Genomic DNA, 26895 nt, shown 5'->3' on the forward strand with positions numbered 1-26895 from the left:
CGGCGCAGCCGCCCCCGCTCCCGCTCCGCCGCCGCGGCCCCCGCCCCGCCCGCCGCCGCCGTCGGTCCGCGGCGCGCCCGCCCGCCCCTGGCCGTGGCCGTGCCCGCGGCCGCGCGGGGCTGCCCGCTGCCCGCCGCGCCGGACCCCGCGGCGCGCCGCCCATGCGAGACCCCCGCGGCCCGGGCAGCGCGCAGCGACCCCCGGCCGGGCCAGGCATGTGAAGATGTCAGTGGGCTGTGCATGCCCTGGTGAGTGCGGCGGCGGCGGGGGGCCGGGTGCGGGGCTGGGGGCGGCGGTGGGGCTGGGGACCCTGTGGCGCTGGGGCTGGCTGTGGGGCTGTGGGCCCGCTATGGGGCGGGGGCTCCAGCGGCATAGGTGTTGTGGTCTGGCTGTGGGGCTGGGGGCCCGTCATGGGGCTGGGTCCCCAGTAGCGTTGGTGTTGTGGTCTGGCTGTGGGGCTGGGGGTCCCACGGCGTCGACGTTGGGGACCCGATATGGGACTGGGTCCCCAAAGCATGGGGAGTGAGGTCTGGCTGCAGGGCTGGGGCCCCCACTGCATTGATGCTGGTGGCAGGCTGTGGTGGGGCTGGGGGCTGGCGGTGGAGCTGTGTCCCCGGGGCACGGCTGCTGGGAGCTGCTCTGGGGTGGGGAACTCCTCAACGTGGGTGCTGCGGCTTGGCCACGGGGCTGCGGTCCCCATGGCCCTGGTGATGGGGCAGGGGTCAGCAAGGTGCAGGGGACTGGGGTCCCAGCACTATGGCGTGGCCGTTGGGTCCAGCCATGGGGATGGGGTCCCCGTGGTATGGCTACTCTGGTCCAGCTGTAGGGCTGGAGTCCCCAGGGCATGGGTGCTGGGGTCTGGCTGTGGGTCTGGGACCCCGCAGCAGGGGTGCTGGGGTCCCCATGGCACAGGCGCCAGTGCCAGCCCTGAGGCTGTGACCCCACGGGCAGGGTGCCGCAGGGGCATTGGGCAGGTGTGCGGGTGGCGCTGCCAGGGTGACCCCGAAGCAAGCCCCGTGGCAAATAGCTCTGTGGGGTGCCCCTGCGTAACACGTGGGTGTGGGGCACGGGGTCTGCGGAGGGGCTTGGCCATGCTGCCGGTGGGTGCAGGGTGCCCCTCACCGTGGCCATTATGCACTGCCTGCTGAGGGGGTCCCCTTCCCCATCCTGGCCCCGGTGGGTGGTCGGGGCTGCTGGGGTACCCCAGGGGGTGTGACAAGTTGGTGAGGTCTCAGTAGCTGGCGGGCTGCTCCTGCAGGGATGCTCTCCCGGGTGCCTGGGCTCTGGGTCAGGCTTGGGGCAGCCAGCCTGGCCACATTGCCTGCGCCGGTGCGCGGGATGGCCCTGTGCTGGGAAGGTGGGGGTCCCAGCGGGCGGCCGGAGCCTTCTCCGTGTCCCAGTGGCAATGGGTTGCAAAAGAGGGGGGGGGAACCCGGCCTGGGGGCCCTGGGGAAGGGGTTCTGCCATTGCCCTGGGCGGCCAGCACTTGGGGTCCCTGTGGGGGACAGCAGGGCTGCTCCTCAGCCCACCTCCTGTGACAGCTTTCCGGTGTCCTGGTTGTCCTGCGGGAGCCTCCTGCCAGGCCAGGACCCCCGTGCTGGGGGGCTGCGGGGGGGGGCAGCGGGACACTGTGACAGCACCCGGTCCCCGTGCATCCCTCGGGGCTGCCTCCGCCGAGGGCTTCGCAGCTGGATCCGCGGGGCGGGCGGGTGGGTGGGGGGGTGCCCCTGCGCGGCGGCCCCCCGCCCCTGCGCTGCCTGTGCCTCTCCGCCGTGTTTCCATGAAGGCAGGCGGCCCCTTCCCCCATCCTCCTCCTCCATCTCCCACTGGAAGCTGCCAGAGCGCTGCTTCCTCAAGCAGAAAGTCACGTGAACCTCCCTGCGAGCCAGGCCGAGCAGCCACAGCACCCGCCCCGGCAGGCACCCCGCACCCGGGGGGCTCCCCCACCCCCCGCCCAGCAGCCCCCCAGCCTTGGCAGGGGTCCTGCCTCGGGGGGGGAGGGGTTGGGGCGAAGGCAGGGTGGCGACTAACGGGGGGGGCCGTGTCTCGTCCCCCGGGAGCTGGCCCCGTGCCACCGGGAGTGTCATCGCCATGTTGGTGGGCGCAAAGAGGGGGGTCCTCCTTCGGTGCGGTGATGGGGGGCCGTGGGGTCACCCTGCAGCTGGGAGCATCCCTGCGGATGGCGGCGTGTGGCGTGCCGTGTGTGTGTGTCGTCCACCCCCTGGCTGCCTGCTCCCCTGTGGCGGGGAGGACATGCGGGTGCGTGCAACGTGCGTGCACACGCGCGTGTGCCCCCTGCCTCTCCCCCCGCCCCCGGCTCCCCCGCCGGGGCTGGGTGGCACATCCAGAGCCTGCACCCCCTCCCCCTTCCCCTCCTCGCACTGTTTATCGGAATATAGAAAAAACAAGCTCTGCCGCTGGCCTCCCGCCAGCCAGAAACATTTAATGAGCTGCTCTGCCCAGGCTGCTCTTCGGGGCTGCATTAACTTGGAGGAGTTTCCTGCCTGGGAGCTGCTGCTTGGGGGGGTGGGGGTGGGGGGTGTCTTGGCTGTTCCCCTTCGAAATTGTGCCCTCCCAGGGGGGCGACACGCTCCCCGCCTTCCCAGGGGGCACATCCTGCCCTGCTGCAGCTCCTCTTGCACACACGCCACCGCCCCCCGGCGTGTTTCCCTGCTGCGTGCCCGCCTCTGCAAGAGCTTTGGGGCTGGGGCGGCGCTGCTCAGCCTGAAACCTGCCCAGGTCCTTGTGCCCGAGGGCGGTGGGGAGCTGCTGGGGTCAGTGGAGGACCGGGGGGGGAGGGGGGGGGGGGGGGGTTCAGCCCCTACCTCAGAAATGGAGATGTGAGCAGGGAGAGCACGCCAGGCTCGGGGTGGAGGCAGTAGAGGCCGGGGCGGCAGCCACCCGGTGCTGGTGCCGGGGCTGCCCGGAGCGGGGCTGGCAGCCGGCCGCTCGGCTCAGCACTTCACACCGGGCAGGTCTTGGCATCCTGACCTCAGCGGGGTCCTGACCCCTGGGGGCACTGGCCTCCCAGCATGCTCTGTGCTTTCCTTTTTAGTTATTTTTATTATTATCATTATTTTTTTCCCCTGTAGTGATGGTGTCGGTGCAGAGAGGGGGAGGAGGGGAGCAGAGCTGTGCTGGCTCTGGGAAACGATGTTCCTGAGGTCATCACCTTCCCTAGGACACCTCGCAGGGAGCCTGCCTGTGCGCCCCTTTGGCAGGAGGGAAGACTTCCCAACCCACATGTTTTGGGTCCCGGGACAGACCTGCCAGCCGTGGGACAGCCGTTGCCATTTCCCTCCCTTCTGCCGAGCTGGCGCTGTGCGTCCCCCGCTGTCACGAGGCCGAGCTGTGCCACATGCCTCCTGCGACAGATGCGCTGGGAGAGGGACAGCGGGGAGCGGGCTGACTGCTGCAGCGGGGGGGTCAGGCAGCCCTGACACGTATGGGCTCTTGGGTCTAAAACGCCCCCCAGGGCTGCCTGGCATCTTGGGGTGCACCTGGGTGTGCTGGGGGGAAGGAGTAGTGGGGGGTCCCGAGGCCTCATCCTGCACGTCCATATGCTCTTGCCTAGGCTCTCTTCATGTTGGCGGCGATGCTTGGATGGAACACACAGTTTGCTTTGTCCCCCTCTGTGCAGCAGCGCGCCCGCCTGATACATGCCATGTGTGTTGCGTTGCCCTCCCACACCTGGTGTGCTCTGGCAAAGGCAGGATGGGGTTGTGGCTACCCGGGGCTTGGCGAGGCAGTTCCTCAGGGCTTCGGGCACCGGCATGAGGCTGGACACACCACAGCACTCCTTGGGGCCGGTGCGAGCTCACCCTGCTGCGGGCTCGGCTTTGCCTGGGGAGACATGGATGGGTGAGTGCTGTACCAGCGGGCTCAGCACTGTGTGTGTGTGCCAGGCTCCGAGTTTACTCCAGAAATGGTGTTAGCTGCTCAACACAAAGCTGCTGTGAAAGCTGCTCCCTTGAGGAGTGGGTGGGTGCCGGCCAGCTAGATGGGAACCCCCGGGGCAGGGAGGTGTCCCTGCAACCCTGGAGTGCTTGTGGCCAGCAATGCGCTAGCTGGGTGGCTACATGCCCCCAGGCAGGGCAGAGGCCGTAGTGGCACAGGCGTCCCCTGCCCAACCTCTGCTCGTTCAGCTTGCTCACCCTCTCCTCCCCCCTCTGCTGTGGGATTCCCCAGCCACATCCGTGTTGCTTGCACACACGAGGTGTGGGGCTGCGTGGTGTGCCGGGAGCATGCCAGGAGCCCCTGTGCCCATGCGTGACAGCTGCCAGTGCGTCCTGGGGCACGCTGCACTGCGTGCATGGTGACACGCATGGTCACATGCAGGGTGACACGGGTCCCACGGTGTGGGTGTACCCCTTCTTTACATTGAGCAGTGGGTGTCGGGGCAGCTGGGCTGGGTGCCCTCTCCCCGGGGTGGCGGTGGGTGCCGGCAGGATGGGGCTGGGTGACCGTTATCGGCCTGCCTGCAGGCTGGGGCTGTGGTTTCCTGCCGGTGCGGGGGGGGGGGGGGGGGGGGGGGGGGGGTGCTGGGGAGCAGGCAGGGCTGCCAGGGGGCTGCTGGGCCCCACCTGAGGCGGGAATGATGGCAGCCATCCCCCTGGGACCCCCAGCCCCTGTGCTGGGGCTCTGCTGGGCAGAGATGGGGTGGCTGCAGCAGGGATGATGCTGGCGTGTTTTTGGGAGGTTTGCTGCAGCGTGCTCGTGGAGGTGCGGGAGCACGGGCTGTGTGCCAGCCTGGGATGTCCCCCATGGGAAGGGGTGCTGGTGGGCGCTGAGAGGGACAGGACCTGCCCAGAGCTGTCAGACTGCCCCCCCCATCACCCCTCTCCCTCCCAGGCAGGGCACTGATCAGGGTGAACGTTAGACCAGGGGCATAATCTCCTCTGCTGCAGGCACCAGCCCCTGCCTGGCCCCAACCCCACCCTGCCCGTGGGGCAGTTGATAACTCCCTGCCTGCACCCCTCTGCAGCTGCTTTCTCGGGGGTGGGGGTGGGGTGTGTGTTGGGGGGGGTGTGTGGTGCCCTGTGGGGTGTAGCTCCTGCCCCTCCTTTACAAGTCTTGCTGTGCCCCCGGCTTTGCAGGAGCCACAGGCGGGTCCCGGAGGTGCCCCTGCACCAGGGTGAGGGTGCTTGCACCCCAGGATGGCCTCACAGCGTGGGGGTAGCAGGCAGGGGGCGGGGGGCCCTCCTGCTTTCTGCAGGAGCAGCAGCCCTGGCCCCCCTCCTACACGCCGAGGGGCTGGTGCTGGGAGCGCAGCCAGGTTTCTGCAGCGCAGCCCAGGTGGAGCTGCTGCCTGAGCAAGGCTGGGCTGCCACGGATGGTGCTGGGCGATGGCTGGCAGGGTGTCAGCCCCCCACGGTGGGGGCAGCTCCTGTGCCCCCCCCCGCTCTGCAGCAGCCAGCTGCGCCAACCTCTGCTCTGCCACATGTGTCCTCCTCCAGCCAGGGTCATTCACAGCCCTGGGGGTTCCTCCCGAGGGCAGGGGTTGCCCCTGCCTGTTGTGGGCAGCTGCCCACCCTCCCTCTCCTCCAGGGCAGCGGGTGCAAGCTTTTGCCACCCTGGCTCCTGCCTCGCTGCTGGTGGGAGCTGATGGCAGCACACCGTGTCACTGGCACGCAGCTCTGCCAGGCACGGGGCAGGCCCGGGCGCCGCGACCTGCCTGCACCGACTGGCCCAGGGTGAGCCCGGGGCAGCTGCGGGCAGGGGCAGGCAGCAGCAAGGCAGCGAGAGTCTCTCCCTGCCGGGGATGGTAGCTCTGGTGCAGCGGTGCAGAGCTGCCGGAGGAGCCTGGCATGGGGGAGCAGTGCCTGGAGTCAGGAGTGGGGGTGCCACCTGGGCATGGAGGGTACGAGGCTGCCAGAAATCCTCGCAGAGGGGCATTTCCCCACCAAGGCCAGGGAGATGCCGTCACGCTCTTCCCAGCTCAGCGGCCTCTGCCAAATCCTCTGGGCAGCCCCAGCGTGCCAAGGCACCCTGCCTGCCGCCAGTGTGTGCGCAGCAGGAGGCTCAGACTGGTGGCGACGTCTCCCCCGAACTGCAGGCTGCCCCTGAGCAGGGTGGATGGGGCTGGATGTCTGCTCCTGGTGGGAGTTGGGCCTGGAGACATGGGAGCTGCTGTCCCATCCCATGGTGGCCGTGTCCCTGCTTGGCCTAGCTGGTAGGGAAGAAGCCGCTGCTAACAGGAAGGACGCGCACGTTAGCAACGAAAACACGGCAGCGAGAGGAAGCAGAAGCAATGCATTATTGATGGAGCTATTTGATGCTGCTATATTCGGAGAGCCGCTCCGGAGCGCTTGGCACACGGGGGGTGGGGGGGTGGGCATTGCCATCGGAGACTTACCTGCTTCGAGTCAACCACGTGCAGCTGTGGCCCCAGGAGATGTCCCCTGCCTTCTCCTGGAGGGCTTCCAGCACAGGGTGCGGGGCACAGTGACATGTGGGTACCAGGAGGGATGCTAGCCCTGTCCTGACCCCTGGGGGGTTGGGGTTTGGTGGGTGGTAGCTCCCAGCCGTGCATTTCTCTGTGGGGATGCTGGGGGTCCTGCTGTGGCTCGGGAGGCAGAGGGGAGGGTATGGAGTGGGAGCTGCAAGCCGTGGACCGGGGTGTGCTCCCAGCTGGGGTGAGAGTCCCTGGAACTGTGGCGCTGGGTGTTGAGGGCTGTGCTTTGGTTTCCCTTTTAAGCAGCAGCGTGAGCCCCTTGGGGCGGCGTGAAGGTCTTCTCGGGGGACAGTGGGCAGACATGGGGTGCTGGGGCTGCGCAACCATGCCGCATGTCACCCCCTCCCCGCCATGGGATCCCAGGCCAGGAAAGGGGCTGTAAAACGAACCATTCTTGTAACATGAGAGAATCCACCTGGAGCCTCCTGAGGAGCCTTAAAACCCTGCTGCTCTGGCAGGCTGGCCCGGGGCTGCTGCCAGAGGGGCTGGGGCTTACTGCTGCGGGTGGCCACGCTGGGACTGAGCTATTGCAGGACGCATGTTGAGGTGTCTCAAGGACAGCATGAGAACAGTGCAGGGCATTTTCTGGTGCTGGTCCCCAGGGAAGCCCCTTGCCGGCAGGACCTCCCAAAGCCTGCCTGCAGACTGCGCCTTCCCCTTGGAGCCTGTGGCCGGCCAGGCAGCGCTGCAGCTGACCCGCCACGCTGGAGCAAGGTGTGATGTGAGGGCAGGTACCCCATATGGACCCCATGCACTTTGAGGTCCTGCACCCCCCTGTAATCTTTCTCCATCTTCTCTTGTTTTGGAGGGGTGGGCACATGTGCGCGCTCTTGGTTGCTCCTTGTCCAGTGCTGATATACTCGAGTTGTCTCTGCTGTTCCCTGCTCAGAGATGTGACCCATGTAATGTCCCACACTGCCCCAGCAGCCAGCTCTTCCCCCAGCCCCTGGGCTTTCCTTCTGCTGCTGGGTGTCTGGAAGCAGTTCTGGTTTTGAAGGGTTAATTCCAGGAGCCCCCAGGATTTGCCGCCTGCCCTGCATGACTCACCGTTGAGTTTCCAGCCTCCCCCAACCTCTCTCCTCGGGTGGGGGAGACGGAGCTGTGCCTTCTCCAGCCAGAAAAGGGGGCCCCTCCTGCTCCAGACCCCCCATCTTCCTTTGGTCCAGGTGTGCATGGTTTTACGGGAGAGAGAAGCCCCTCCCTGAGACACAGGGAAGCAACCTGTTTGAAAGGCGGTGGCATTTGTTGGGGATGGCTGTTGTGTTGCTGAAAGGGGGGCTCTGGGGTGCCACTTCAGGCTGTGACTGTGTGCGTGCGACAGTGCCCCGGTCTCGCTGCTATTTGGACAAGTCCAGGAGGTTTGGCAGTGCCAGGTCAGTCCGTTCCCCTGTGCAGGCTGTGCCATTTGCAGAGCTAGCAGATTTTTATTATTCTTATTTTTTACGTAAGCATGCGTCCACATCCCTGCTCTGCGCCTGTGCCTGCCGGGGCCCCGGCTGGGTGTCGGTGCAAGCATGCTCTGCCTCTGCTGCCCTGCTTGCCTGGGATCCCTCCCGCGCGCTCTGTGGGCACACCGAGCCCCAGCCACAGGGATCAGAGAGGCCCGGGCATCCCCCGGCTGCCGTGGTCCCCACTGGGCCCTTCCCATCTGCCTGGCCGGGATGCATCCCTGGGTTCACTCCTGCTCCTGAGCTGCTGCTGGTTCTCTGGCCGAGACCTGCACCGGGTGTCGGAGCCCAGGCAGGCGTGGGGCCCTTGCTAGGGGGAGAGCGGAGGCTGGGATCCAGGGGATGTGGTGCCCCATCACAAAAACCTGGGGAGGTGGAATCACCCTCTGCTCCCCCCCCTGCACTGCAGGCACGAGCACATCGCGAGGAAGGGGCTCCCTCCACCACCGTCGCTGCCACACACGCTTCCCAGCTGCATCCCAGCCCTTCTGCTCTCCATCCAGCATCTATTTAATTATTAACTCGGCTATAACCATAAACAGCTGGGGCTGCTGCAGCCACGTGGACCAGTCCAGCGCTGTCGTCAGAGCCGAGCAGGGACACGTGAGCGGTCCCGGAGGGCTGCTGAGCCCCGGGATAAATTGCTTGGGGCATGTTTGCTGTAGATGCATCAGGCCATGGAGCCTGGGGACCAGTGGGGGCTCCTCCTTGATCCCCCGGTAATGGCACCAGCACCAGGAGTTGCTGGTACAGGGGCAAAACATCCCTTTTTGCAGTGTTTTGCAGTATTTTGCAGTAATGGCGCAGTGTTGAGTGCTGGTGGCTGGCTGTGCCTTGTGCATCCTTGAGCCCTGGAGAGGGAACGGGGCGCGGGTGGGCTGTATTTAGTGCCTGTCTTGACCAGGAGGGCTGTGCCATCCTGTAGCTGTCACTGGTGTTACGGCCAGTGTGGTTTCTTGGCCTGACGATGGGTGGGTGGCAGCCTGCCGCAGCCCCATCTCACCTGGTGCCACGCAGATGTGGGCTGGCAGGGGGACAGACTTTGATGTGGCAGCGTGTCACGGCACGTGCAGCGTCCCTTGTGCCTGGTTCCCGTGCTGCTGACAGCATGGGTACCTCCCGCTGCGCATGCCTTTCGCCGAGCGGGGTTGCACCACGGTTTTGGGGTTTACAATTAGTTTTTCTCTCTGTTTATCTGTGTTTTACAGAGTTTCACTCTGTTTACCCACGTGTCCCTGGAAAGTGGTGCCCACTGCAGGTTAACCTGCAAGGAGAAGGGGAGGCATGGTGGCGTGACAGGGAGCAGCGTGGGGATGGAGCCTTGCTAGGCTGAGGGGCAGGGGACAGGAGTGGGGGGATGCTGCCGCAGAGCCACTCCTGCCTGTTCCTCTTCAGCAGTGGTCCCAGACAGCAGAACACCGGGTTGGGGAGTGGTCCAATCCTCAGGTGCAGGGCTTTGGGGGTGTGTGGACACAGAGAGGACACCCCCAGAACCTCATGGCTGAGGTTTTTACACCCGCCGTGTGTGCAGTGTGGGGGGGACAAGCGTTCTTGGCAGGACTCGTGGCTGCCTCACCCCACGGCTGCTGTCGTGGGGAGGGGAAGAGGCGCGGGCCCGGCTGTGTGAGCGAGGAGGTGTGGGAAGGTGTGCATGCCCCAGGCGTGGGTGCACACCCGGCCGGGGGTGTGCCGGGAGGTGTTTGGGGGGACGTGCAAGCGCATGCTGGCCCGACAGCGTGCACGGGGCAAGATGCACCAACGCGTGCGTGTGCGTGCCTGTGACAGCCCTGCATGCCCAGCATGGCTCTGCACCCAGGGACGGGGGTGCTGGGGTTCGGGGAGGGGGGACCAGTCTGGGCTCTGGGGTCCTGGCTCATGTCCCTGCTGCCCCAGGGCTCTCCAGCTGGGTTGGGACCGTAGGTCTGCGCCAGTCTGGTTTGGAAGGGCAGGGAGCAGGAGCTTGCAAGGGGCAGGTCTGGGGCAAGGGGGGCACCGGAAAAAAATAGGATTTTTTTTTGTTTGTTTTAATGGAAATTTCATAATGGAAATTTCGGTTTTTTAAAAAAAAATTGTAAACGCTTTAATGGAAGAGCTTCAGTTTTTTCAAGGAGAGGAGACCCTTTGGGTCTGCTGGCAGTTGCGAGGCAGCACGTTTGAATACCCCTCCCGAATGAAACGGTTGCTTTTTTTTTTTTTTTTTCATCGCCAGAAACCGGGGGAAAGGGAAACAAGTTTCAGGCAGAAAAATCCTGAAAAACTTCAAAGAAACCCCCAAACCAAACTAGGCAAAAGGTGTATTTTTATTGAAACTTTCGCAGGGGGAGCAAAGCCTTCCCCGGCCGGTGCCGAGTTCCTCGGCGGGACGCGGCTCCTGCATCGCCCATCCCGGTGAGCGCCGGTACGGGTGGGGGGGAGGGCAGTTCTCTGGGGACCCCCTTTTGGCCGTCACCCCCGGTCCGCGGGCACCCACCTTACCCCCCCGGCGGCCAGGGGCCGGGGCGGTGCTGGGTGAGGGCCTCGGTGCGGGGGGAGCGGTCTCCGCCGCCGCCGCAGCCATTGTGGTCCCGGCCGCGGCGCAGACAAAGGAAGCGCCCCCGCCCCGCCCCGCGCCCCGCCCGCCCCGCCCCCGCGGCGGCCCAGCGCCCGCCCGCCGCCCGCCCGCCGCCCGCGCCGCCGCCGGACCCCCGCCCGCCGCCCGCGCCGTGAGTCACCCCGCCTCCCCCACCCCCCCGCGGAAGTTTCCCGGTCCCGGCCTGCCGCCGCGCACGCCGCCGCCTGCCCCCCCTACCCCCCCGCCCCGGTGGCGGCCCCGCTCGGGCGGCGGAGAGGAGGGCCGGGGTCCCGCCCGCGCCGCCCCCGCGCCTGCGAAGTTGTGCGCGGCCGCGCCGCCGCTCCCCGCCCGGCCCCCCGTGTAGCCCGGGGGGCTCCGCTGCAGCCCCCCGCCCGCCTGCGCCCGCTGCTTCTCCTGCCCGCCCGCCCCTTCTGCCCCCGCGCCGGTCCCGTCCCTGTCCCCGGCTCCCCGCTCCCTCCCCGGCTCCTCTCCATCCCTCCCCAGCTGCCCCGTCCCCCTCGGCTCCCCCGTGCACCCCCGGCCCCCCAGCTCGTGCCCTGCCCGCCGGCCGCCCTGCCCGCGCCTCCGCCTCCCAGCCTGTCGCCCGGGCTCCCCGCTCCACCCGCGGGTCCTGGCTCTCGGAGAGGCACCCCCAGCCCCGCGGGGTGCTGCCGGCAGCCCCCGTGCCCCGCCGTGCCCTGCTCCATCCCAGCTCGCAGCTCCCTTTGTTCTTCCCCCGGCTCCTTCCTCTGCCCGAGCCCCCTGACAGCTGCCCCGCGCCCTCCCGGTCCCCCCGAGCGCACTGTCACCGGGGCTGCGGGGCCGGTGCCCGGCTCCCCTCGCTGCCGGCTGCAACTTCGCCCTTGCCCGCAGCTCGGAGGGTCGCGCCAGCCTCCCACGGGTGCCTCGAAGGGAAGAAAAGATCCGAGGGGCGCAAACGCAGGGGGGGTCACACACCTTCTTGTGGGAGCTGCCCCGCCGGGGGGTCGGGGCTCGGGGGGCGACTGGCGGGGAGGGCGCATCTTCTCTGCCAGACAAAGCCCCGGCTGGGCCCGGGGCAGCAGGAGCCGGGGCTGGGCTGGGCACAGCATCCTCGGGGCTGGGGGAAACTCAGCGCTGTAGCTCCAGTTCAGGGATCGGCGGGCATGCCCGTGCCGGGGCTGCAGAGGGGTGTCTTATCTGGGGGGGTGTTCCCCTGAAGCCCCCCTGGGAGAGCAGGCTGCCCTCATCTCAGGTGGCCAACCGAGCCCTGCCCTGACCTCCATCGGTCCCCGCCAGCCCGATAAGATAAGCACCCCGGGCCAGCGCTTCCTCGGCTGGAGCAGCTCCCAATCCCCCCGCTGCAGCCCTGGCTGGCAGGGGCCAGGTGCCGCGGCGGGAGCCTGTGGAGCAGCCGCCGGCTTCTGCCAAGGCTGGTGCTGCAGCAGGAGCCCGAAGGAGAGGTGGCGGCTGGTCCTTGGGTGAGGTGTGAGCGAAGGGTGCAGGGGCTGTGGCGACCTGTGGGGAGTCACCTTTTGGGGCACAGAGCGGTGCACCCCCCACGCATCGCAAACCCCTGGCTGCTTCCTTCTGCCAGGAGGGTCTGAGCAGGCTCCTGGGTGTCTGGTGGGCCAGGCAGGTGTGGGAGCAAACACCCTTTCCTGGGATCTTCCCTGTTTGTTCTCCCTGTGCTTTCGATAATACCGTGTCGTAGCAGTTTTGCAGCAATTTCTCCAGCGCCGGCCAGTATCAGCTCTTACTGCTTTTGTTGTAAGTACGGGTAAATTTCAGCGTCCTTACTCTTTCTTTAAAACCTCAGGTTTTGGAGTGTTCTCATGGGAGAATTGTGATTTTCAGTGAAGAGGAACTGAATGTGGTCTTTGCTGTCCAGATTTTGTAGAAATCCCAGGTCTGTGATGCGAGCACACCTTAAAGACTGGGGAGAGAAGCACTGAGCAGACCAACATGCAAGTTGTGTTCCTTCAAAAAGAAAAAGTTGTGATCTAAGGGAGGACAGGCTGGTGCTGGAGGATTTGGTGATACAGGGGTTTTGCCATCGTCCGGTGGGGACTTTTCACATCACCCACAGCAGGTCGTAGTCCATCTAAAATAGGAAGAGTCCAGTGAAAAGCCACAGAAGTGTGCTTGGAGCAAAGGTGCCATGGGCTGGGGACTTGGAGCCTCTTTCAGCTTCTTTTTCGAGAGTGGCAGCCCTGAGCTCCCCAGCCCCTTGTGATGTGGGAATGAAGGGCGAGGTGGGCCAGCCCAGCCCCAGGGCTCCTTTCCTGTCCCATGGCTGGTAGGATGGCATCGGTGCTTGTCCCCACGTGGTCTCTCAGTGTGACAGCCTTCTGCATGCTTGCAGCTCTGCACTGGTGTGAGCTTGAGATCCAGGTGAAAAATATGAACACCAGATCCTGCATGGTGGCAGAGCAGCTGCAGGACTTCTCCTGACCTTCTCCCTTGGAAACCTCCCGTCTTCAAAGCAACCCGGGGACAGGGTGCTCTCGCTGTTGTTTGCACCACGCGCGTGTATGTGTGTGTGTGTGTGCGCGTGGGTTGCAATGCTTGCCGTGATGAGGTTTGCTGCCCCACCAGTTGCTGATGTTTTGGGCGAGTGGACGGTGCTGCCAGGGATGCCTAACCAAGAGGGTTTCCCTGGGGCTGCGCTGCAATGGTGGAGATGGTTTCCACAGTGCTGTGCTGCTGGAACTGGGGCTGAGTTGCTTGTGCCTTGGGAGCACCAGGGAGGTGTGCTCGGCCATACCCTGTCCCTTTGCTCCCTGGGGTTTTGGCCTCATCCTGCGCTGGTCATCCAAAGCCCTGGCACCAGGCACAGCACGTGCTGCCAGCACAGCGGCGCAGTGCAAGTCCGGCAACCACAAGTGTTTGCTGTGTCCCCAGAGCTGCTAGTGGCCCGCCCCATCCTTCGCTTAGCTGTTCCCACATTGCCTCTTAAACTGAGTGCTAAAGAGAGAGAAGTTCAGCCTGAGCAGGGGAGGCAGAGGCTTGCCCTGACAGCTCGAAGAAGCGATGGAGGTACTTTGCAAGCTGCAGCGAGCACGTTCCCACCATGCTTAAGCTGTCCCTCCCCTGCATGGGCATCTGTGAGTGGTCCAGACCTTGGGGCGAGTGCTGCACCCCAGCGTTGAGGTTTGCCCCCAGGCACGCACCGCCCCAGCGTGGCCAGCTGGGAGGTGCCAGCTCCCATCGCATCCATGCAGTGGGAGTTATCCAGCTTTTTTCCCCCCTGGAGCGGGCAGCTGGCTGGCTGCCAGGGCTGCGGGGCTCCACCTAGGATGCAACATTGGAGCGAGGAGGATGTTGGCGGCAGGGCCGCTGTCTCTGGACACTACACGTCCCAGCGTGCAGCACTCGGTGCCGTTGGCAGTGGTGGGGGAGCGAGGCGGAGTGTTGCATCCCGGGATCATGAATCTCCATGTGCCACGTGGGGGCTGACAGCCTCCTGTGCTCCGAGGTGGTGGCACCTGGGGGTCCTGTGGGTGTGGGGGATCAGCCTGGGCGTTTGCCTTTTGCGGCCAGAGAAATGGACCTCAGCCTCTCTCTGCTGCTTCCACGCTCAGTGGCTCTCGGCTCCAGCCCTCTTGGGCAGATCCTGCCCCTGTGGAGGGCTGCCCTGTGCGGCAGCCCTACAACACCGTGCAGAGCTGTGTAGTTTTGCTCACCACATGCGTGGCGGGCAAGGAGCCGGGAGCACAAGCAGAGATGCTGGCTGCAGACTCTGCAGGACCATCACTGCGGTTGGCTATGGCCGTGAATTTTTTCTTGCTGCTGCAGAGCCTAAAAAACCTTTGAAGATGAAAATCCTAGTTTGTTAGGAGGCTTTTTTTCATGGGATGCTGACAAGGGTGGTTTTTTTTCCAGCCCTGTGGCTCCCACACCACATCGTTTGTCTGCCGATGCTGACCCCGGTGCATGCTGCGGGAGGGATGGGAGCCTGGTTGCGGCAGGAGCCCTGCAGGGTGTCAGGGTGCAGGGGTCTGGATGAGAGAAAAAGTGGCTGAAAATGTGAAAGGTGTGTTCCTGAGGCTGAAACCGGCAGTGCTTGATTATGGATCGCCTTTGAGATGGCGAGCCGAAAGGAGTAATTAGGGACAGTGGGATATTTCCCTGAGAGTCGCAGGAAATGACTGCCTCGTGGTAAGTTGATAGTAGTGGAGCTGAAACTGGGTTATCTGTGGGATTGCATCTGGGGCTTGCAGCCTTGGACGTGATTCAATTTTCAGGCTGTTTTGCAATTGGCAGGGCTTGCTCTTCTCCCGTTTTCCCTCCCAGAGAAATCCCCGTCCACGTGTCTGAATCTGAGGGCTGAAACGGGAAAGGGGAGACGCCTGCTGCCCCTGGGGTTACTGCAGGGCGGTGATGTCCTCCAGGGTCCCCACTGAGGACCCAGCTCCACAGGGTGCCTTCCCAAGGGACCCTGGGCTCCACAGGGTGCCTTCCCAAGGGACCCTGGGCTCCGACAGAGCTGAGGCTACAGGACCACTCTGAGTCGTGACCCACAAATCCATATCCCAGCCCAGGCTCTCCTCACCCAGTGCACTTCAGATAGTGCCGCCTCGTACCCTGCATCAAACTTGTCACTGTGTAGTAATTAGCTGCAGCTAATTATTACTTCTCTGGCTGTCCCCCTGCACTTGCAAGTCAGTGGGTAGAGAGGAACATCCTCTGGTCCAGGGTGGATTTTGTGCTGCAGTGGGGGGGTTTGCACTAATGTTGCAGGATGCGACCTGGAGCTGGGGCACAAGTCCCTCCCTGCCGCCTTGTGTGCAGGGGACACTGCACGGCTACATGGTGTGGGCAGGGAGGCAGCTTGCGGTCAAGATAAGCTCTGTGGCCAACTCAGATGTGTGGCTTGAGAAGAGTGAGAGGTTAATCCCTGCATGCAGCAGGGTCAGCAGTGTTGCAGGTTGTGCCTCCATGTGGGTCAGGGCTGGGTGGCTTGCTGGCTGAGATCAGTCTCTGGATGCTGCTGAGTCCGTGGCATCATCACATAGTCTCCTCCAGGAGCGGCATCTCCTCTTCCCTTGACAGCCCAGCCTCCTGGGAGCTTCAGCTGGGCCAGTTCTGCATTTTCAAAACAAATGGGACTGCTGCAAGTTGAGACTGTAGCTGATTACACCTCAGGCCATGCCTCGGTGTGTGCTGCCTGGGTTGCCATCAGTTCAGTAACATCGGGGTTTGCAACTGGCCTCCTTCCATCCGCTCTGAAGAGCAGGAGAAAGAAGAGGTGAAGTCAGGTTGGTGGGGGCACACCACGAACTGCTCAGTGTGCTTCCGCCTGTCGCAGTCACTCTGGATACTCCTCTGTGTTTGCTCCCCAGCCCTGCCAGCTTCCCCGACACCAGGCAAAGCCACGTGAATGATGTGAGACGCCGCCGTGCACCCGCTCTCCCTAGCACCCTCCTGCATAGCGCCCGCCTGGCAGCCCTGCCAGCGAGGCTGGGCTGGGAAGATGGATTTCCAGCCGCTATCAGGCCTTCCACACCCCGGCGAGGCAGCCCTGCGAAACAATGCCGCTATTTACACTTTAAAGCCTCGTTAGGCAGCCAGGAAGCAGGCAGGGTGCATGCCGGGAAGCATCGGCAGCCTTTGGCGAAGGCTAGCCTTGCTCTTCAGCCTCGCTCTTCGCCCGCCGGGCTGCTGGGAGGAGCAGGATGCTCCCTGGCTGAGCTGTAACCCTGCAGCCTCTTTCAAGCCTCGTTTCTTCATTTATTTTAATCTTTTTTTTTTCTTTTTTTTTTTTCCTTTTTTTTTCCCCCCTTTTTTTTTTTTTTTTTTTTTTTTTTTTTAGCTTCTGGAGTCCCTGCCTCATTGCTGAGCTTTGCTGCTTGCACAGAAAGTGCGCTGTCTGCCTGGCCGGGAATAGCTGTTCTCTGGGATGGGGAGCACTGATTCCTGCTGGTGACCACAGGTGTAGGAGCCTGTGCTGCTTTGCTTTTGTCTTCAACAGCTCTTTGCTTTTTGCGGGATGGAGCGAGGGGAATGCAGGCAGGCGCTTTTCTCCCTGCCAGACACCAGGGAAGGCTCTGCGTGTCCCCTGCCTGTGCAGGCAGCTCCCCGGCTGGTGCTGGTCTCTGTGCCCTGCTATCTCCTGGCTGTGGTGGCTCTGTGAGGTGCCCGCTGTGCTCTTGGCTTCTTGGGAAACCTGATGTTCCTCAGCTTTGGGAGCTTGGTTAGGGTCTTGACTGTTCCTGCTCCAGTGAACCAGGCAGCCAGCGCACCTGAAGAGCTTTCCCCGCAGGGCTGGCAGCTTGCAGGCAGGGAGAGTGGAGGAGAAGGCAGGTGAAGGATTGGGCAGTACGTGAGTCACAGGCAAAGCACCCACCTTTCCTTCCCCAGGAGCCCGGCTTCCTGGACCTGCTTCCTTGCCCAATCTCTTGTGGCAGCTCCATGTGGCGCCAGCCAGCTCCGTCCTGCCCCCGGCCGGGGACCTGGCCTTGGCAGAGGAAGCTGAGCTAGGGCATCCCTCTGCGGGGTTCCCTTCTCCCATGCCTCCCTGCCAAGGAGGAGCTGTGGGGCCGCCCACCTGGCCGTGGGCGCCATGCCGTTTGCCTGGACCTGCCTAGGCCGGTAGCTCGCCAACTGCAGCGTCAGCCTAATTTTTTTTTTCCCTTGCCGACCATGCACGTGGTTTTTTAGTGCTGGGCAAGCACCTGGGGATGGCTACAAGAAACGTCTCCCATCAGCTTGGGGTCTGCAGGGGCATCTCATGCCCAGCCGCCAGGCATCATCCCTGCTTGCACCGAGCTTGCCTGGATCCTCCATGCTCAAAGCAGGAGGCAGAGCAGGGGCACGGGGAGGCGTCAGCTGGGGCTAGGCACTGGGCTTGGCTTGGGAAGGGATGCATCCTGCGGGCCTGGGTCACTGTGCCTGGCGGGACAAGGCTTGCAGGCAGCTGGGGCAGCGTGAAGGGGAGCGGCGGTGATGGAGGGATCTCCCAGACCAGGCACTGTGACCCTCATGTAGGTCAAAGTTGGTGTTGATGCTGCTGCTGCGAAGTAATTGCATTGTTTTGTGTAACGCATGTAGTGTGAGTGTCTACAGTGACTGTAGAATTCGGACAGCCTGTATCAAATCCTGAGGCTATTGTTATTTAGAACCGCTGAATCCAGTAATGTATTTTATGCTGTGTTGAAAATAATACTTGGTCAGGATGATGGTGTTGCTGAGGTCATGTAACAGGCTCCTTTCCACTTCTTTAGATCCTGAGATAGGTCACTCAGTGAAGCCCCAAAAGCAGGTTGTGTCCGTGTTAACCTGCTTGAGAAGGCCCAGGATGGAAATGGATGCTTGGGTTGGAACGGCGGGCTGGCTTGTCTGCTGTCCCAACTCCAAGAGCTGGGCACTAGGGAAGAGCATGAGAAGCAGAATGGGTGGAGAGTGATGTGTCCCCCTGGTCTCACCACTCCAGGAGACCTTCCTGCAGCTGGAGAAGCAAGACTGGGACTGAGGACAGCAAGAAACCTTGGGGGCTCTTTCTTCCCATCTCTTGTCAGCGAATAAAAACAAAGCGTCCTGCTGGGTCTGATTTTTTTCTCCCCACCAAGGACATGTTGACCAGAAACAAGCAGTTCAGTTCCCTGTCTCCAGCCGCTGCTGTCTTTGCCTAATGAATCAGTTTGTTTTCAACAGAAGACACGTGCTTTTGGGAAGTTTCCTATGCATCGAGCACAGTTTTGACGCTGTGTCGTTTAATAGCGGAGAGGAAATGGAAATGCTGAGTTTCTAGTGCAATTCCGGTTGAATTATAATTTCCATTAGGCGCAAGTTGACAGGGATTAAAGCAGAAAGCAAAAATTCCCTCGCAGCAGCACTGACCTCCCTGTTAAAAAAAATTTTGTCTATGAAAACGTTAGGTAAGAGCAAGGGGCCGACGCTGTTAGCAGCTGTATGAGAAATTGTGCCGTGCCCCACTTATCCTCGCTGCAGGCGGGCAGGAGCAAGGAGCAGGAGCAGCGAGCTGCCGGTGGAGTGGCCGGGCTGGCTCCCACCCCACGGGACCAGTGCGTCCTGGTGGGTGCTGGGAGAGGCTGGGTTTGGCTGCCGCAGGGAAACATAGTGAAAAGGCACCGAGGGCCCCAAGGAGACAAGAATCAAGGAGTGAAATGCAGATTTCCCCTGTTGCAAGTTGGATTTAGCACTGGGGAGGTGACTCCCTCTATTTTTGACTAGCCCTCGCTTGCTCAGCTGCGTGGGCGATCCCTGCGACCACACGCTTGGGGTCCCAAGCAACTTGGCAGGGCTGGTGGTGATGCCCTGGTCATTTGGGCTCCTCTGTTGACTAAAAGGCCGCAGTGTGCCTGTGACACCGCTTTCCTTAACCCTGCTGCTTTTTGCTCCACTCCTGCATCTGTTGCAGCCAAGCAGCTGCTCCAGTCCCGTCCCCGCAGCCTGGCCGGGTGGCAGTGCCCGGACGGGCAGCGGTGTGCCCGGCACCTCCTGGACGCTTCCCTCTGCCGCTGGGCTGGCTGCTTGCTTTCTGAGCCCCGGCTGACAACCCTGGCAGCTTGTGGGTGTTGGGAAGTGCCCGGCCCAGGGCTGCGGGGGGGCGGGCAGCCCGTGGGGATCCCGCCTTGGCCCCGGCTGGGGCCGGCAGCCCGGTGCAGCCAGCTTGGGGGGTGTGCGGCGGGGGGAGACGTGCCTGCGCGGCGGGGCCGGCCGAGCCGGTGGAGCGGGAGCTGCCTGGCAGCCCGCCTGGTGCTGCACCCCATCCAGGCCAGCCTGTCTGCCCGGCTGCCCGCCGGCGGGCCCCGCGTGCCTCGGCAGCGCCCGGGCGCAGCGTGCCGGGTCCTGCCAGCCGCGGGTGTGCCGGGGCTCCCGCGGCCATCGGGGAAGGGCGCTGGCAGCCGCTGCTCTCGGGAACCTGCCCCGGTGCTGGGAGGGGGCTGGCGAGCGTGGGAGCCCCCGGCTGCCCATCGGGAGCCCAGCTGGGGCTGCCGTGCCAGTGTGGCCGGATCCGCCGGGCGTCCCTGTCTCCCGTGGCGTGCCCGGGTTGCTTTCAGGGATGGGTGCCGGCTCGTACGCGTTGCGTGCCCTATTGCGTGCCCCAGCGCACCCTGTGGCCCTCCTGGGCTCCTCGTCCTTTGTCCCAGTGCTGCGGGGGGCGGCGAGGCTTTGGGGTGGCGTGAGCAGGGCTGGTGTGTGGAGCTCTCCATCCGTCTGGAGCCGGGTGGCCGCTGGCCTGCCCGAGCGGCAGATGGTGGCTGCCTGGGGACCCGCCATCCTCCCTCCGGGTGATTATTCACTCGTCGCCATGACAATAGAAAGGTCAGCAAAAAGATCCTGTGTGATTCCTGGGTCAGGTCGGTGGGATTAGGAGCCGCACGGGAGGGAGGGATAGGGCTCAGCCGGAACCCCGCTTCCCACCACCAGCTCGACCGTCCCCCCTGGGCACCGTCTCCAGAACCCAGCCAGCTGAGAACGGACTAACTCTGGGCACTAGTGGGAAATCCCTGTGATGCGGGCAGACCCCTCTGGCTGCTGATTCCAATAGCTCAGCCCTGACCCTGTGGGTCCCAGCCTGCAGGGGGGAGGCCTGGAGCTGTGTGTGGGGTGAGGGCGCTGGGACTGGCACCGGGAGGGCAGCAGAGGAGGGATAGGGCTGTGCTGATGGGGGGTTTCGCTGGTCCTGCATCCTTCCTCCTCCTCTGTGCAGCAGGGTGTCTGTCCTTGCGGGGTGCCCCTGGCTGACCTCCATGCCCTCTCTCTCCCCAGGCTGTTCCTCTAAGTCGTTCAAGCTGTACTCCGCCAAAGAGCCCCCCGAACGGCAACGCCTTCCCCCCCTTCCACCCGGGCACCATGCTGGATCGAGATGTGGGGTGAGCTGGGGCCTGGGAGAGGGTCTGCAAGGTTGGGGGTGCTCTGCAGTCTGCACCCCAGGGTCTCTTCGTCCCTCTCCCCAGCAGCGTATGGGGACTGGTGCATGGAGTTGAGTTAGTGCAAGGGGAGAGAGGGGACTGGAGCGGGGCACAGGCGGGACTGAGTTGAGAAAGGGTGATAGTTGGGATGAGGGGAGCCCCCTGGGTCCCTGAGCTCGGTGGGGCCAAGCCCCTTGCCAGGCTGAGCCCCTGGGATGACCCAGGACAGGAGCGCTCCCAGGTCCTGCCAAAACAGCCCCATCTCCAACCTTTGTCCTGTCTGGCGCTAGCCCCAGCTGCAGGGGAGTCGTGCATGTCCCTGGAGAGCCGCAGGCCAGCTCCCAGGGGCAGTGGAGCAGCCACCAATGCAGGGGCAGAGCCCAGTTTCAGGGGTGCAGGTTGCCCCACAGGGCTGTTGGACAGCTGCAGCCAGGGTACGGCGAGCACCATGCGTGGGGTCTCGGCTCCTGTAAGCGCGACTGCTTGCTGCTGTAGGCAGGGAAGGGGGAGCTGCAGTGGGAAGGGAGGGAGACCCTCACCAGCACTGACCTGCCTGCATCTCTTTCCCCCCCCCAGACCTACTCCTATGTACCCACCGACATACCTGGAGCCTGGAATCGGGTAAGCACGGGGGAGCTGGCAGGGACCCCACTGGGATGGAGCTTGTGCCTGTGGTGGGGGTGCCTCAGCGGGGCCGGTAACTGCTGGCTCGGGTTTGGGGCGGGGGTTGGACTCTGGCCAGCCCTGGATGGGCTGTGCATCCCCCCACCACAGGCTTGGGACCCCTCCCCACCCTGCTGACTGCTTGCTCTGCTCTCTGGGCAGGAGGCACACGCCGTATGGGAACCAGACCGACTACAGGATATTTGAGCTCAACAAGAGGCTGCAGAACTGGACAGAGGTGGGGAGCTGGGGGGAGTGAGGTGCAGCCAGGAGTGGGAGGACGCTCCCAGGTGTGTGTTTTGGGGATGGGGTCCTCTGTGCTGCCTGCCCTTGCGAGCTGCCTTGGCTTTAGGAGGAGCCGCCTTGGCAGCAGGGTCCTGCCCTGCCGTGCAGGTCTCTTGAGTGACTTGTCCCTCACTTGGCCATGGGACGGGGCTCACCATCCCCATCTCCAGGTGCTCAGCTGGGAGCGTAGCCCTCCATGGGCTGAGCACGTGGCTGCTGTGCCTGGCAGCCAGTGGTTGTCTGTCTGTCTGTCTGTCTCTCCTCCCCATAACCTAGCATCTCTCTGCCATCCCCAGGAATGTGACAATCTGTGGTGGGACGCCTTCACCACGGAGTTCTTTGAGGATGACGCCATGTTAACAATCACTTTCTGCTTGGAGGATGGACCAAAGAGATACAGTGAGTACCAGCTGAACACTCCAGTTGTGCTGCTCAGGGGATGTGGGCAGGCTGTCAGAGTTCAGCTGCCTTCAGGTGGCACGGACTGGAGGACCCTCTTCATGTACAGCCCCAAGGCTCATCTGTGTGAGCCAGGTTTACTGACTTTATTTTCCTCCTCCAGCGATCGGCCGGACTCTGATTCCCCGTTACTTCCGCAGCATCTTCGAAGGGGGGGCCACAGAGCTCTACTATGTGCTCAAGCACCCCAAGGAGTCCTTCCACAACAACTTTGTCTCGCTGGACTGTGACCAGTGCACCATGGTCACCCAGCACGGCAAGCCGATGTTCACCCAGGTACTGGCTGTGCCCACAGCTTCTCCTGCCCCTTGTGCCTTTGTCCAGCTTGCCCTCACGGTGGCTGCAGTCCTGTGGGACCACTGTGGGCTCGTGGGTTTGGGTTGTGCCGAGCCTCGTGGCAGGCAGGGGCGAGCCACTGGGAGGGTGTCCTGTTGTGCAGTACTGGGTTCCCAGGGGATCTGGGCTGAGGGAAGCTGGGGCAGCCTGTGCCTGACCCAGTGCCCTGCCCAGGTGTGTGTGGAGGGGCGGCTCTACCTGGAGTTCATGTTCGATGACATGATGAGGATAAAGACGTGGCACTTCAGCATCCGCCAGCATCGAGAGCTCATCCCCCGCAGCATCCTTGCCATGCATGTGAGTACAGCGCTGGGAGCTCCGGCTCTGGGAGCTCCCCCGGGGCATGAGTGACGCAGGGCTCCTGAGCTCCTCTCCCTGCTCTGCAGACTGGGGGGACCTCAACCCTGTCCCCCTGGAGGGCCGTCCCCAGCCCGGATGCAGCTGAGCTGTCTGTCCCTCTTGCTCCTAGGCACAGGACCCCCAGATGCTGGACCAGTTATCCAAGAACATCACCCGCTGCGGGCTCTCAAACTCCACACTCAACTACCTCCGAGTAAGTGTGCAGGAAGGGGTGGAGGGTGCAGCTCTGCTCCCAGCAGGTAGGCCTAGGGTCTCCCTGTCTTGTGTTCTCTGCTGTCCGACACCTGCCTGCCCTGGGGTGTGGGGAGGCAGCAGGGCAGGCTCTGTGAGAGGGAGCTTGCAGACAGTCTGCCGAGAGCTGTGGGGAAGTGGGTCTGCTGGAGCCTGCAGGCTCCCAGCACAGCTTGGGTTGGTGCAGCAGAGACAGCTGCCCGACAGAGGGGCTTTTGCTGGGGCCTGGAGCATCATGATCTAACCTCGCGTCTGTCTGCCTCCTGCAGCTCTGTGTAATTCTAGAACCAATGCAGGAGCTCATGTCACGGCACAAGACCTACAGCCTCAGTCCCCGGGACTGCCTCAAGACTTGCCTCTTCCAGAAGTGGCAGCGGATGGTTGCTCCACCTGGTGAGTCTCATGCTGCCTCCTGTGCTGCCTGCAGGTCTCCAGGGCTGCCTGCTCAGGCCCTGCCCTCGGCACAGGCTTCTCCCAGCCCCAGAGCCTCTCCCTGGTCTCGTCTTGTGAGGCTGGGGGTGGCGAGGCAGGCAGCCAGCTTCCTTTCCTGCTGGCCTGCCTTCCCGCTGGGGCAGAGCTGCGCTGTGGGCAGCCAGCGCTCCCTGCCTGGGGGCTGCCTGCTGCTTGTGGAAAGCAAAGCAGGGACAGAAATCTTCCCTGCTGCCTCTTCTGTTGCCTGTGCTGGGGGACAGCGAAGCTGTGGAGGGGAGGAGGATGGTGATGCTGCCCCGGGGGGAATATTGTCCTTGCTGAGAAGGGAGGTTTGCAGGGAAGGGGCTGGGGGCTACCAGCTCCTTCTCATCAGGACTGACCGTGTCTCCCTTCTTGGCCAGCGGAGCCAGCACGGCAGCAGCCCAGCAAGCGCCGGAAAAGGAAGATGTCGGGGGGCAGCACCATGAGCTCCGGTGGGGGAAACACCAACAACAGCAACAGCAAGAAGAAGAGCCCAGCCAGCACCTTTGCCCTGTCCAGTCAGGTACCTGTAAGCATCCCGTTTCCATTCTCTCTTCCTCCCCTGGGATGGTGGGAGGGGTCCATGCCCTGGTCCCAGGGAGTGGCTAGAGGGAGACCCCCAGGGACTGCCTGTCTGAGCCCCCATGGCTTTCTCCAGGTGGCGGGGAGAAGGAAGGGGTGTCCCAGCTGCCTTCCCTGAGCTGCTCTGCTCCCCTGCAAGGGGACAAGGATGTGCTGCCCCGTGCAGTGCCCAAGCCTCAGATCCTGCAGCGGAGATGAGGAGGTGGCCCCGCGGTTGGGCAAAGGGCCTGCCGTGTTGGGGGGGGGGTCTGGTGGCCCGGGCTCCCCCCACCTCGATTATGTTTCGGGACCGTCTCCTCTTTCAGGATGTGATGGTGGTAGGCGAGCCCACACTGATGGGGGGGGAGTTTGGGGACGAGGACGAGCGGCTCATCACCCGGCTGGAGAACACGCAGTTTGACGCCGCCAATGGCATCGACGACGAGGACAGCTTCAACAACTCGCCGGCGCTGGGGGCCAATAGCCCCTGGAACAGCAAACCGCCCTCCAGCCAGGAGAGCAAGTCAGAGAACCCCACGTCGCAGGCGTCGCAGTAACGGCCCCCCCGCCGCCCTGTGGACTCAGTCCCAACCGATCTACCTGTACATTTGCAACGGAGAGTGACTGGGAAGCGGCGAGGTACCGGGGGCGGATCGGCACTGTGCGACCGATGGGGTGCACGGCCTGGGGTGCGCGCCAGGCAGGCAGCCCCCAGCCCTCCCCCCGCCGCCTCCCCGCTCCCCCCACGCCTGCCTCCCCGTTGGACCCCAGGGGAGGAGTAGGTTTCCGGGGCCGTAGCTTCATTATTCCCCCTTTTCCCCCCTGCTTCTTCCCTGGAGACCTTCTCATCCCCGCCCCGATGTGCCCAGCCCCTGCCTGCTGAGTAGGGGGAATTAGGAGGGAGGTGCCGCAACGGGAAGCTGGTGGCTGCAGATGCCATGTGTTGTGGTCTGGCACAGCCCAGAGACCCTCCTCCACCTCCTCCCAGGTCCTACGGCTGGGGTTCGCTGGGCAGCCACCTGCAGCAGGGTTGCATATCCCCAGCCCAGCCTGGGGCTGGCGGTGGTGGGGCTGGTGACGGAAAGCCTTCCCTGTGCTGCTGGCTCTGCCGCGGAGCCTCTGGCTGGGGTCGGATCCTGCTGCGCTGGGGTGGTGTTGAGGACAGGGCCATGTCGCGTTTCCTCGCTCTCCTGCACCTTCCCCTTCCCCTCGCTCCCCAGGGGCGAGAGCACAGCACGGCCGTGGGGGGACTCTGTATATAGGAAGGGGGGGGGGGGGGGGCGGCTGGGGGGGGCGTGGAGGACCCGCGGCTCTGCCAGAGCACCTGGCGCCCTCGCTCCCTGCCCGCAGCCCCTGTGTTTCCCCCAGCCCTGCGTGAGTCTGCCTGGGGCCCCTTTGCAACCCCTGGCTCCCAGTACCTCCTACTTTTGTCTTTTTTTAAGAAAAAAAATAATATTATTAAAATTGTAAGTTTAAAAAAAAGAAAGAAAAAAAAAATGGGAAAAGCCCCCCGCCACCCCGTCCCAGCCCCCTTGCTGGATCCCCCCTCCCTGCCCTGAGCCCTTTCACCCTGTCCTGACTTTTGTACAGGCTTCTTCTCTTGGGAGTCTCGTTTTATATCCAGTTCGGAGAGCTTCAAACCAAGGAGAGACTTTGCAGACTTCCTTTCTAATCCCTCCAGGGGCCGGGGGGGGCAGCCCTCCGCCTCCCTCCTCAATGTAAATCTTGTGTGCTGTTGTCCCTGCTCCCCCCCCCCCCTCGGGTTCGTGTACCTCGTGCTTGTACATTTCCGCGCTGTAGACAGTGTGTACGATACTGTTCTTTCAATGTGTTATCACTAGAGCAGGTGCCTCCATTGATGTTAGGGGAAACGATGAGAAAAATAATAATTTTTGGGGGTTTTTTGGTTTAAAAAAAAAAAAAAAAGAAAAAAAAAAATCCCTTCCAAGGCTTCTTCCAATGAGAAGATGGGAGGTGCCAGGGGAGGGTGTTTGTGCTCACCAGTTCACCCCAGCAGCCTCGGAGCGGGGTTTTGGGGTGAGCTGGGGGTCAGGGCTGCCCATGGGCACCCCCGGCACAGCCCCGAGGTGGGGTTGCAGTGAGCACTGCCACGGAGGTGGCCGGGGTGGGGGGACTGCCCTGGTGGGGAGGGGGGGGGGTGTCTGCAAGAGTGCGTGTGCGAGAGGTTTGTATGTCTGTGTGTGTGTAAGGGAGCCTGGGGCAGGCAGAGCAGCCCCGCAGTTTGGGGGAGAGAGGGGGTGCACCCCACTCTCTCTGCCAGACACCCCCCAGCTCCCTGCCGGGGATCCTGCCGCACGTGTCCCACTGCCCCATGGGGCTGGAGGCTGGCAGATGTCACTGAGGGTCTGCCCCCTGCATGGGGGCTCTGCCTGCAGCAGGGGCTTTGCCTGCACCCAGTGTCTTGCCCACTCGTGGCTGAGACTGCAGAGGGTGGCCTCGCTGGGGTGGGGGACACCCTGTGTCCCCCTTCCTTCTGCTGTCCCCGGGGTCGGGCAGGGAGATGGGAGCCCCTTGGCTCAGCCCTGGCCTGGCCTCAAGCCCAGAATCCCCAGAGACGCCGGCATCAGCTCCGGGGCCCCCGCAGGGGCAGCCCACAGCCGGAGGGCGCAGGCACGGGGGTCCCCACAGCCCCTTTGCAGGTGGGGGGTGGGCTCCCAGGGTGGGAGCCCCGTGTGGCAGGGAGGGGGGCTCTGCTTTGCAATTAAGGTACGATTCTCGCTGCCACGCTGCTGGGCTCCCACGGAGGGTGCAGAGCCCCTCACTGCCCCCCCCCCACCCCGGCACACTGTAATGCCTTTTTGTTTCTTCTTTTTTTTTTTTTTTTTTTTTTTTTTCCTTCCTCCCCTCCATAGTTTGTGCCATTTATGAGTCGTGTATGGTACCAATAAAACGACTTTTCGGTTTGAGGCTGTCCTGAGCACTTATTTCTGAGCCTGGGACGCAGCTGGTGCGGGCAAAGCAGAGTGGGGGTCCCCTGGTGTCCCCAGTGCCCCGGCAGGGGGTGCAGGCATGGGGCTCGCTGTGCTGGGACAATGCTGCCTTGCCTCTGGCTGCTGGGCCCCAGCCAGGCCCCCGCCGGCTCCCTGCCACGCCATGGAAAGCAGAAATCCCAGCAAGGACAGGGCGCGGGGCTGCTGGGAAACAGCCCTGTCCCAGAGCCAGAGCAAACAAGTGGCTCAGGACCTGCCCTGACACCAGGGCGATGGGCACGTC

General features: G+C 63.6%; 1 protein-coding gene across 2 annotated transcripts; it reads left to right on the top strand.

Annotated features, from left to right (window-relative positions):
• Positions 1–109: 109 nt before the first annotated feature.
• Positions 110–26586, top strand: LDB1 (LIM domain binding 1). 2 transcript variants are annotated; one of them, XM_055790308.1, is made up of 11 exons: positions 110–248; positions 20171–20274; positions 20890–20934; positions 21139–21214; positions 21558–21660; positions 21824–21996; positions 22231–22353; positions 22526–22609; positions 22917–23040; positions 23481–23629; positions 23988–26586. In XM_055790308.1, the coding sequence occupies exons 2-11, from the start codon at positions 20255–20257 to the stop codon at positions 24216–24218; spliced, it is 1128 nt and encodes a 375-aa protein (XP_055646283.1). In that variant the 5' UTR covers positions 110–248; positions 20171–20254; the 3' UTR covers positions 24219–26586. The 2 variants fall into 2 exon arrangements, with proteins under 2 accessions (XP_055646283.1, XP_055646292.1); XM_055790317.1 differs by having other exon boundaries at positions 23481–23623.
• The last annotated feature ends 309 nt before the right edge of the window (positions 26587–26895 follow it).

This window comes from Falco peregrinus, chromosome 1 (assembly GCF_023634155.1).
Source record: "Falco peregrinus isolate bFalPer1 chromosome 1, bFalPer1.pri, whole genome shotgun sequence".
Lineage (NCBI taxonomy): Eukaryota > Metazoa > Chordata > Aves > Falconiformes > Falconidae > Falco > Falco peregrinus.